At 35.7% G+C, this 12,434-nt stretch overlaps 1 protein-coding gene across 1 annotated transcript in view; it reads left to right on the top strand.

Annotated features, from left to right (window-relative positions):
• The window catches only part of ABCA13 (ATP binding cassette subfamily A member 13), a 176,273-nt gene that overhangs the window by 24,027 nt on the left and 139,812 nt on the right, over positions 1-12,434 (top strand). Inside the window, exons 12-16 of the mRNA XM_088534081.1 lie at positions 927-1,021; positions 1,268-1,444; positions 1,840-2,045; positions 3,514-3,638; positions 6,029-10,583. Of these exons, the coding sequence (XP_088390207.1) occupies positions 927-1,021; positions 1,268-1,444; positions 1,840-2,045; positions 3,514-3,638; positions 6,029-10,583 (5,158 nt within the window). The remainder of the gene's footprint in view (positions 1-926; positions 1,022-1,267; positions 1,445-1,839; positions 2,046-3,513; positions 3,639-6,028; positions 10,584-12,434) is intronic.

Here is a 12,434-nt window from a genome sequence, read left to right as displayed (position 1 = left end):
TCTGTCAGATTTGTTTCCTAGTAGCTGTTGATTAAAGATCTAATTCAAGGAAAGGTCTGTTTAAAAACAAACAAACAAAAATCCCAAGCAAACAAAGAAACCTCTAACTTTTGCAATGCCAGAGAGGTGTTTATGAAGCCATCAGTCATGTGTTTTTACACTTGGAAGTAGCTTAATATCTTGTCAGTCATTGCAGAGAAGCAAAACACATAGCTGGGCATAAGGATACTTGTATTCCTTTAAGTAGGACCTTGACTAAGGGCTGTGGGAGTGCAGGAATGGGATGCTTATCCCTCCAGGGGTTACACTTCTTGGCCCAAAGCTAGGCTAGTGGTAAAGGAAGCAGAAGTTGCCTTCCTCAGAAGAACCAGAGAGGGAAACGGAGAAGGCCACTGGTACTGTTTGTGTTTGCATGAGTACCTACTGTATCTGCCTGTGCTGATTGTGTAGTAGCTGTGTGTAAATGCATGTATGTATTGTAATTGTGTGCATGTCTGCCTGTTGGGAATACATCCTTAGCCACACTGTTGGCTGGACCTGGGGACAAGGTTTGCCCCCATCATGCTGTGGATTCAACAGCTTCCTAATATTGCATTCCAGAAATGTTACTAAGTTAAGGTTGTCCCTTATTTCAGAAGGATGAGACTACAGTTTAGATTTGGTACTTAGAGAATTAGGCAGACTTTCTGCATTTCAAAATAATTCCTTTGCCTCTCAGAAGTGCAGAGTGCAACCACGCATGTCTTTTGTGCAACAGGAGAGTGTTATCTGGGCACGAAGGTCATCTAAGCCAAACTGGAACATCTGTATGCCTCTGTTTTTCAACCATATAATGTGCAGTTTTCTTTTCCCGAATGGTGTCTCCTGCTGTACGCAACCTTCCCAAATTATTCTGTAAATTAAATATATTCTTTATTGTTGTACAGAAGTTTTACATAATCTGGAAAGACTGATTCCTTTTGCCCCAAGAGATGGATCTGTTCATCCAGACATTGAAAAGCTCTTTGTCGATTTAAAAAAGGTATGTTATTTCTTGGTTGTATATTAATGTACACATAGCTGCAGAGGTCTAACTTTTTTTTTTTTGTTTAAAAAAAAATTGGTAATTTTTTTTACTTGGCACTCAGCAGCATCTGGGTCCAATTGTGTGCGTTTCTTCCCCTGTCTTATGACATTTCATTGTGAAAATTAATATGGAGCGTGAGTTGAATCTGTTCCTTCGTACTGATTTCATTTTCAAAGTGATAATATATTGATTAAATTCTAGATGCTGTTGAGCAATGCTTCCTATATATGCAACGATGTGCTTACAGTGTTTGAGAAGGTCCTTAGGCTTCCACAGGGCTCAGATGGCATCAATGTTTTAGAAATGTATATGTGCCCAAGCAATGACTCGGATGTGACTCTCAAGTTAAGCAACCAGCTCCAGTCTCTAAAGGAATCTGTAAGTTTATCTGGAAACTTTTTTTTTTTTTCCACATTTAAAACTTGCTTTGCCTTTCTTTTGGCTGTTAAAAAATAAAGTAGCATGAACTGTAACTTTCTGCTTAGTGTTTACTATTAATTTGTAATTGGTAACTAGTTATGTAATCTGATTAAGATGCCCATTGGGGAAAGGCACGTGTGGACTTGCTGAGACTTTTGAGTGGCTGTGACATTTTAGATAATCTATCAAACTGTGGCTTAAAGAAAAGCTTGAATGTTTCAGGGTGTGGTGGTTTAATCTATTTTGTGTTGGATATCAGTAACGTTGTCTTCTTCATACCTAAGAAGCAAGGCCTAATTGTCAGGAATTTTCCTTTTACTGGTTACAAACTATTGCTCTCTTTATTGAAAAAGGTCCTACTTCTGCAGAAAGTTATTCAAGGTCAGCAGAGCATTCCGGATTCAGTAACAGATGATGTTTTGGGATGGAAAGAAATAGAAGAGCAGCTAGCTGAAAGTTATGCTCATTACTGTGGAATTTATCACCTATGGAGCACAGAGATGCCATCTGAGGAGGATGTCTGTTTCGACTCTTGTCAGGAACACCTGCTCTTTTCACTGTAGGTATTTTGTATATGTTTTTATCGATAAACATCCTGACTGTCTTCTTGCAACTAGCAGCTTGGAGTGCAGTAGATAGAGCTGTTAACTTAATAGCAAAAAGGGTCAAACCACTGATTTTTACTTTTTGATTACAGCCTAATCTCATTAACTTTCTAGAAAGCACAAGTGGGAAGATAGAGGGAGGTGTTTTCCTTTTTTTTTAGGCAAAGAGGAAATTATCTAGGATTATTAAAGCTAATTTCTTCTTCATGTCTTCTCACACCCAAGCATTCTGTTGCTTCCTCAGTTTGCTTCTTGTGCTTACTGTACTGTGCTACTTGGAAAGCTTGGAAACTTGTATGTGAGACTCCTGGGAGATGCACACGCACAGACCCTCCAAAAAAAAAATCTCCCCAAAGAAAAACGTTAGTGTACTAGCAGGAGTATTGCAACCTCAAACTGCTTTCTGACTTGGAAGAACATGATGTCATGTGAAGTTTTCATCATGTGAAATTATAACTTGATTATGATCTGCAATGATACAGCTTGAAATTAGTAGAATTGCTTTATATGAACTTGGCATATGTTAGAAGAAACCTCTGTATCAAGTATGTGCTTTAACATAAGTTCTTTTATCCTCACTCTGGAAGGTAAAATAGGAAGTTGCAATTATACTGAATGTCCTAGATCAAACTTGTCTACCTTCTACATGTATTTCATGTGTTCTAGGTATGTTTATACACATTACTTAGGCACATGAGAAACTTCACAGAAATATTTGCATTAATAGTATTAAAGCAGTAATACTATTAAGGCTAAGCATTCAAGAGTCTGACTGAAGTTCCATGACCTGCACCAGCAGGAGGGATCAAACCTATTGATTGTAATAACATCTTAGACACATCTTAGAAAACTTTTTCCTGCCCCTTTTTGATTCAAGAAAAGCATTGATTGCTTTCCCTCTCTCCATGTGTTTCTAAATTAGTATGAAGTTGTCAGGAAGAGCTAAGTCTCATTTATGAACATTAAAAGCATTGATAGACCTGAAAGCATCCTGGGAGAAGAGGCTTCCCTTTAAATAACATTCCAGAGCAAACAAAAGCAGTGTAAACTCAGTGCAAAATGCTTAAGGTCAAGAAAAACATTTTGCAATAACTGTCTTCCATTTAAAAATATTACTTTTTTGAACTGAAACATCTTGTCAGTGTTTAAAGGCTTTTGAACACTTTCTGTTAGCACACCTCTGTTAACTAGAAAGTTAACTTTATTTCTATATTAGTGATGTGATAGCTTTGCTGTTTTATCTAGCAAAGGGATTGCCCGTTAGCCTGCTTGTCTTGGTCTTTTGCTGCCAGTAGTGTTGTTATACATAAAATAATAGATTTTAGTTAGAGACTTGCAAAGAAATTAGAGGTACTCATAAGGATATTTAAAAGAGTCACTGTCTTAATCATGATAACTTTCTTTTGTTTTCTATCATTTCAGAATTAATAATACCCTTGAAATTGGATTTGCCTCTGAGGGACACTCATACTGGAAGGATTTAACAACTTTTGTTGGGTGGATGTGTGAAGTAGCTCAGTATGTGAATAAGGAAGTCGGCTCCCCAGGTGAGTCAGATGTGTGAACCTGCTTGTGTTGTCCTTGGTCTTAGGATTTCCCCTCTGACTAAGTCTTAAGCAGGAAAAAATAGTAACATGTGGAGTCTGATTTCTGTTTTTCCTCTTTATTAAGTAATAGCTTTTTTTTTTTTTTTTTTTTTTTTTTTTTAGTACAAGGTGGAAAATTTTTTTGATTCATCTCTGATGAAAAAAATCTAAATGGTTACCTCTATTTAGAGTCTTTTAACTACTGTGTTGACAGGAGGGCTTTTAAAGTCAGAGTTATAAATAGAGAGGAGACCAGACTGTCTGGTCACGTGGTAGAGATGTTTCTAGACTAGTATCATATTCATGCAAGATCTTTGTATTGATTTACCTGATTCCTCTTGTACTAGGATATCCTAGACCTAGGAGAATAAGCAGCAGATGGGTCAGGACTTCACTACTTCATTAAAGTAGCTTGATGATTAAAAAAAAAAATAAAGTAATGCTGTTTTTTTCATTCAGTTCTATAGAAGTCTGCTTACTGATGAAGCATTCAGTACATATTTCTGATTGTTCTGTGGACTCCAGAAGTTCTCCAATTCCTCAGCACAAACCTGGTACTGGGGAATAAGCAGCAGATGGATCAGGACACCTAGGATTCATTTGCTGGTGGAAAACTTTCCAGTAACAGGTTTGTCCTGAAGGAAATGGAAAGCTTTTGAAGTCTGTAGTGGTCTTTTTTATTAGATGTTTGTGGTTATTTAGTTGATATTTTATGTGGTGTAAATGCGTTCTGAAGCAGGGTACAATATGGCTCATCCAAACAGCTCTTTTTTTTTAAAAAAAAAAAAAAAAAAAAAAAAAAAGGCATCTTCCAACATAACCCATTTACTTCCTTTAAACCTTTAAGAATTTCTCCACTCGGAACAATTCCTAAAAATAAATAAATAAATAAATAAAAGGCAGATTTTTAACAAGGTCTTCAAATATATATACATATATATTTACATTTGTTCTCTACTTTCCTGTTCATAGAGCTCATAAGAAATATCTACTGAATACTTCATCAGTAAGTAAGCTTCTATGGAACTGAATGGAAAAACAAGCATTATTTTATTCATTTATTTATTTTTTAAATAACAAACTACTTTAGTGAAGTAAACTAATGTGAGATGACTGTATAGGTTTTCTTATCCATTACAGTCCCAGATATCTTTAGTGTGTTAGATAGTAATAGTGATTTTTATAAAGGTATCTTCTCTTTATTGAAATCCCAAAGAAGAGATTAATGATAATTTCTGGGCTGAGGGCAGAACGAGGTGCACTATTATAAAATAAAACTAATACTCTTTTTGCAGTAGTTCTGCAATACATGTATAATTCAGAATATATTTTCTATTTTTCCTTTATCCTCTCAGAATTTTGCTTATACGTAGAGATGGGCCTTCTGTAGATGCGGTCTTTACTGATTCTGTGTCTTATGCCTTCAAATCATTCACTAGTACTAAGATGAAACCCTTTACTAAAAATTGCACCTTTACTACTTTTAAAATACACTTTATGCATTTCTTTCCAACTGCAGAATGTGACTGTAAATCTCTGCTTGCATTCAAGTCAAAGTCTGTAAATTGGGAGTTGATAAAGTTGTTCATAGATGCTTATCAAGACTTTCTTGATTTGTTTCATTATAGTGAAATGTATATATTTTATTCTCTGCAGGTGGTTTTGAAGTATCTCTATGTTCCAGGCAAAAGCTCAGTTTGAATACCATCTTAGGTTGTTTTTCAACATTTCTGCGGAACTTATCAGACTATTCCTCATTTACTTCCTGGACACGGTAAGATTGAACTAATCCATTAAGTGTCCCTTTTTAACTCTTCTCGACCAATCTCTTATCCCACTTCCACTTCAGACTTTTGTGATAGTTGAACAGTTAACCTGCTTTATATTTGTCGAGTTACTAGTGTTTTTCAGGGTTATTGGGGAGAAATATAGTCCTGCAAAGACAGAAAGATATATCTTTCTGGCTGTCATTCAAAAGCATTTAAAAAGATAACGTCACATCTGGTATATGATCAGTAGTAAAGGAAGAGACGGAATCTGGACAATTGCAGTAGAGTTAGAATGGTTCTATTTTTGTTATGCCTTTGAATACCAAAATTATTATCACTTGAACTATTGCAGGTCTGATGGCAATTAATTTGATTGTTATTTAAATGATATTTGGATTTTTCTTGACTTTATTTTAGAGTTTTAGTATTTATATATGTATATGAACTTGTCTGCCTACTACATAACTAACAAAAATCTTGCTTAATATTTCAGATTTTTGACATCTGTCAAAGAGCTTTTGAAGAGAAGAGAAAGCTTAGATTTCGTTTCCACTGGAAATCCATATCTCTCATACCTTGCAGAATTCATAGAAGCAATCACAATGCCGAGATTCTCAGCCCCATCAAATCTCCAGTCTCTTGTGGAAGCCGTCTTGAATAGTACAATTGCATGGATAAGCAGTTTTGCTCAAAGGAAGGAAACTGTCACAGCTTTCTCACCTGCAGTTTCTGAACTCTATGATGAGCTATTAAAACACTTCCGCCCTCTTCAGAGATTCTGGCAGAAAGGGAAGAGTCAAGTGGGAGAAGTAGAAGTATTGGATACCCTGTCTAGAATATTTTTATCCGTACCAGAAAATGAAAAAATCTTTAATAGGAGTATGCATTTCTTCCAAAATATCCCGACTGGTTGGCCAGATTTAAATATTGTTGATATGAGCCATCTAAAACACCTAAGCGAAGACTTCATTAAACATCTCTATGAGGTTGGGTCATTGACTGGAGATCATGGTAGTACAACTTTCCGTCCAATTCATGGAGTGAGTAATGCCTCCTCCTCCTCATTCTCAAATGCAAGTTTTCTGTATAAAATGCAAGAGTTAGGAGAAATTGTATCTGACCTCTTCAAAGACACTCAGAAATTAAACAATGGTAGTGTTGCCTCACTTTTTCAGGTACTCTTCTCTGTTTATCAGAACATTGATCTGCTCTTAAGTATTGAGAGCAATAGTGATCTATTAACATTTCTTTATGGGACCTCAAAAGACATTTTATCTCTTGAGTTATGGTATGATTTTGAAGACAGGGACACAGTTTTTGATCTTCTGTCTGAAACCTTTAATCTACTTTTGAACTTATCTGGGCAGCCTCCCTGTGAGAAGTTATTAATCATTTATAACTTCACAGAGTTTCAGGCCCAATCTCTTGCACAGAAAGACAGAGAGATGCAAGTTGTCTATGACACTCTGAACAGCCTTAAGACTTTATTAATGGATGAAGAGATCCGAGCAACTGCCTCTTGTTATTTAGAAGAATTCTTCAGTTTCTCAGTAGAATGTCTGATAAATAATGGATGCATTGATTTTTATCTATCAAACACTACTTCTGTAGAGAATTCAGTAGAGGCTTATGACTTTCTTCTGTTTCCATTGGACAGTGTTTTGTCTAACATAACAAAGCTAGGAGATAAGATAAATTTGCCTTCTGCTTTGCACTGCACTTTTCTATGGCTTCAAACCTGGACAGGGATTTTTGAAGAAGTGTCTGAAATTTTAAGTTTGAATTCAACCTTTTTTGTCACTCTAAGATATGGTTTGGCAAATGTTTCTGAAGGCATTTTAAATACAACGCATTCCGAACTGTGCAATAAGACAACTATGCTTATTGTTGAAGCTGCAACAGCAGTGCATCTGTTAAAAAACCTGGTTGAGGATGGCAATTTAAATGACTGGGAAAATTTTGAAGCTCTCATTAGTAATCTTCAAAGTATACTTAACAATGCAGTTGATGTCACAAGCTTGCTTACGAGTAACAGCTTGGAGAATGTTCTGGATATTATAGGAGATAGGATTACTGAATTACAGGGGTCTGTGTTGAAGGCTGATATTGGAGATTTTTTGATTTCTTGGCTTGATACTTTCATCTCGGGAGGATTTGAGGGAGAGCGTGGAGATGCCAATACATATTCCATTAGAAATTCCCTTTCTACTATTCTCAACCTCTCTAAAAAAGAACTTGGAATTATTCTTACAGAGATAAAAGACACAACAACTTTTTTAAAAAGTATATCTCAAGATAAGTATTTGGGTTGTATCAGTATCTTCCAAAATATTACCAAATTAATTTTGGACAATATTCTGAAAGAGAAGAGTCATTCACAGATTAATCTTTTTCCTCATCTTAACTCCTTTCTGAACTTCAGTGCAGTAGCTGAAGCAGTAGAATGTGACAAATGGATGCATATCCTTAGTAACTTTAGTGAAAAATACAAGTCACCTTCCCATCTTGAAAGTGCAAAACATGTGCTATTTCTACTGAAATCTCTGGGAAACACTGAGAGAGATGTGAAGCTAAGAAACATGATGGATTTTATTAATTTTGTTTTTAATTTGCTATTCCCTGAATGTTCCTTATCTGCTTCTCATGTTCTTTGTGTAAATATTTATTTCCATATTATAACAAAAACTTTAAAATTTATTCTCCCTGAGTTTTATGGAAAAGGTAATGTTAGGATGACTGACTTTATTTTTACGCTTGTAAATAACTCAGGGGAGCAAATACCAATGCTTGCCAGCAGTTCTATGGGACACTTGAAGTATACATCAAATGAGACACATTTTACTCAGTCAATCCATGGATCTAACAAGAATTCCAGTATACTCCTTCATCCCTTTCATCATCACCATCTTTTCTTAACAGAATTATTGACAGAAATTCAAAATATCTTGAAAAATAAAACTGTTGATATCCAGCAAACTGGCTCTTCTTCTTTGAATACCAAGTTTGAAACTTTCTTGCATCAGAAGAATTTCAATTTGTTGATGCAGTTCTTTCAACGTATGATGAACTACCTTGGCTTAAGATTGCCTCCTAAGTCGCAAAGTGAATACAACACACTTAAGGCACTAATAAAAGCATCAGCTGTGAATGTTGAACTGGTAAGAAAGGCATTCGATACTTTCAAGTCTTCTCTCCATACTGATTTTCTGAGAAGAGATTATGAAGAGTTCCTAACTCTTATAGTGGCTTTGGTGCAAAATCTGGAGCATACAGATCTAGAGTTCTTGATAGGTCAATTCAAACAAGTCCAGCAGAGCCTGGATCGTTTATTTAAAAGTATCAAAGCTTTGTATGTTGAGAGCTTGGCATTAGGAATGTTACCAGACTGGTTGGACACATTTGAGAACAATCTGTGTAACTGGAATCTGACTGTTTTCAAGCAGCTGTCAAAGTTATTGCAACAGCACAAGCTCTTAGATGCAATAGGGATGTTCCCTCTTCTTGATGTCATCAGCCTTACAGAAGGGTTAGCTCATGGAAATGTCACAGAGTCACTAACTAATGTATACACTTTTATACTGACTCAAGAACCAAAAATACCTATACTTACCAAAGAAGAATTATCAAATCAAGTAGAAAGTATCCTAATGTTACAGCAGGCACTGAGTGATATGTTTCAGGAACCTGCAGAGGCCTTCATTTGTATTTCTGCGGTGTTCTGCTGGACTCTCACAACCTCACCGCCTCAGAATGATCCTGCTTTTAAGACTTGTGACTTTGCACACAGCAATTTTTCTCTTGCTTACAATGTAGTCATTAACATAATTAAGCAGCTGAAAGTGATTCCTCTGGAGGACAGTTCCTCCTGTACCAAGGAAGACTTTCAGACTGATATCATGCGCAATATGACCTGCTTTTTTCATCACATCAGAGAATGGAATTCTCTTCTACTGAAGTTTTCTGAGCTCCGTCATTTAAATGCCTCAGTCCTCAAAGAGTTGCTAGACTTTTGGAATCAACTGTTTATATCTCTTGTACCTTTGGAGGCCAATACTACAGACTCAGTCACATGCTCACCCACGCTGAAGATGCAGGCCGCTTTACAGCTTGTAGAAGCACTGGATGGTATGACAATGATAGAAATGGAGACAGCCAAAGCTGTTCTTGAGCGGTTGGATGATCTTTATGATATCCTAAATTTGAGTGGAGACAGAAAAATGTCACTTATAAAGACTATTCTTTCAAATTTTAAGAACACAACCAATGAATTGTCTGGATTGCTGGGTACAGAGCCTGTCTTTTCTTTTTTCTCTTTACTTCAGCCTTTAATAGCACTGTCATCTTTTGGAAACGAGACTTATTTGGTGCTTATGGCATTATCAGCTTTAAATGGAAATGAAAATACATCTAATAATTTTGAGGATTTCTGGTTTCACATAGAGTCCAGTATAGAAAACTTGTTAGTGAATTTTAATGTTAGGCATTTACTTACGGTGATAGAGCAAGACTTTCAGATATTAAGGGTAGCTACTGGACAGTCAATGGATCTTGATGTTCCAATACCTTGGCTTAATATGTCATCTGTTGATGCTATGTTAAGAAATTTTGAAGACATTCAAGAGAGTGTGAACACGTTTCTATGCGAGTGTAATGCCAAAAATTACTCTAAAATACTGCATATTCTGATCTTCTTAATGACTAATGAAAAGTCAGCTGATGACCTACTGCTAGTTTTTGAAGATATTGTTGACTTTCTGGAATTCTTCCAAAATCAGTCTAAGGAAGATTATATATCTATGTTTTATGATGATCTTAACAGTGCAAACATGAATAATACCCATACTGCTGACTCAGTTTTGCAGAATAGTCTCCTTCATATGATTGCTGACCTTGCTATTACACAAACAGCTCTGCATTTAAACAATACAGAGCTTCACACAGTGGACTTCTTTGATTTATTTTTTGATGATACACAACATGGAAACTATGGAAAAAACACTAATCCTTTCCAAAACACAGCTCTTGAAAACATGCAAGAGGTCTTGCAAATGATCTTTCCATCTTCTACAGAACATGACAGGAACAGACTTGCCTCCTTGCTAAACTACTTGCATGAGGATATAATGGCAGAAATGAGGTGAGCATTTTCTATGTACCTGTTTTAATCCTGTGTACAGGGACAGCCGTGACAACTGATTTGTGCTTGTGCGTAATTGCACCTTTTACTAGGCAGTTAATTACTGTGTCAAATGTTTACTGGGGAGCAAAACCATATTCCATATCAAATTACATTGTGTGGACCAGATTATTGACATACTTAGTCTCCTTCCTCTAGAATTATTAGAGACCAGATACTTGGGAGTGTTTTAACATAAAATATTTGGTGTTAAAAACCTTGCAGCTCTGAGAACTGAGATCACAGTTAATGGGTGGGATGTCATTTGTAGCGTTAAGAATTAAGGAATTTCTGAGATATTTTTGCCTTTATATATAGTCTAAATGTACCTATATTGTATTCGGAGTGTCTTCTGTTATCATTCAAATTTCATCTAAAGCCCTTTTTGTTTTTCTATGACTGGATTTAGGGGCTTACATCAAGAATTCCCTTAAATTTCATGCAGAATAGTTCCAATATACTTCAAATAGTTCAGATAAAGTCTCAAGACCTTATTTTGAGCTCTTGAAACTAGAAAATAGAACATATAGGTACAAAGAAAAAATATTCCCGTAGTAATGTTTAGCTTCAGTTCATATCCATTGGTTTTGTCCATTATTAAAAAAAAAGAATGTCAGCTTAAAAACTTGGTACTATTGTGTGAATGTATCAAAACAAAACGATACAAACAACCAAGAAAAAGGATTTAACCTTATCATACTTGGTTATACTCAGTAAAGAGGGGTTTTGTGTGCTTTTGTCAAGTGGAAGAGAACATGTATGTATACAATTTTCAACATTAAACATTTGCTCTTTCTTATTGAAATTTAAAATAAAACCGGTATGATCCAATTAGAGGAAGGGATAGGTGAAGCTACTTAAATTTGAGAAATTATTTGACTTTCTGAAAGTTTTTCTTGCTTTGAGACCATAAATGATGTTGCTAGAAAAACAGTTTTAATTTCTCAGTGGAGTCATGCTTGCAGTCTTGGATGAGAAGATCAGCTGCACAGATTTTGGGAAGTTTTTACCTATTTATACAAGAACTAAATAGGAAAAAAATATGTTGGTGTTGTAGGTAACTCTTCCTTTGAACCTGTATCAACACGGAATGAAAATGACTTAGCTGGTGACTTAAGCACTCAAGGTCACCTTCTAGGAGCTATGGGTATATTAGAATGTTGTTCTGTTTAGAAAATATAGCAAATACAGTTTTCTGAAATTCACTTCTGTCTGATTCCTAAATCAAATATAATCTAGCAACAAAAGAATCTTCGCTTTTGGAAAACCTTTTCTGAGGGATCAGGAAGTAGCAAAACTGCTACACTGGAGTTCATGTATTTAAGTAAATCCAGTGAGTGAATCACTTGAAACAGTTGCTCTAAACCAGCTTTGGAGTCTCATGCCAGTGGAATTCAAGTTTTGCTTGCACAGCCTAGATCTGAAACAGTGTACTAAAGTTGATTCATGACTTTAATGTGGGGTGTAGACTTTTAGGATTCATTTTATATAAATATGTTAGACAAATGATCAGGGGCCAGGTTGAGCATCCTGATCTCTTCCCTCAAGTGAGGAGGTACTATGAGCTGTTAGTACTTAGAGCTCTTAGTACGTCTGCAGCCAGGCTAACAGTAGTTATGATTTTGCTTATTTTGCTAAGGTACCTTCTTTGCTGATGACTTGTTATCTTTATGAAAGCTAATTTTTAAATATGTCATATAGAAGTTGCATGTCCTGATTCAGAAATAGTTCACATAAAAGAAATTGGATGTGGGGCTACTGGTTGGTCATGTAACTGTTGATACTGAGATTTTCATATTTTCTTGAAAATTG

This window comes from Tinamus guttatus, unplaced genomic scaffold (genome assembly GCF_059628265.1).
Source record: "Tinamus guttatus ecotype Peru unplaced genomic scaffold, ASM5962826v1 Tinamus_guttatus_pri_ptg000535l, whole genome shotgun sequence".
NCBI lineage: Eukaryota > Metazoa > Chordata > Aves > Tinamiformes > Tinamidae > Tinamus > Tinamus guttatus.
This window is presented reverse-complemented; position numbering and strand designations above follow the sequence as displayed.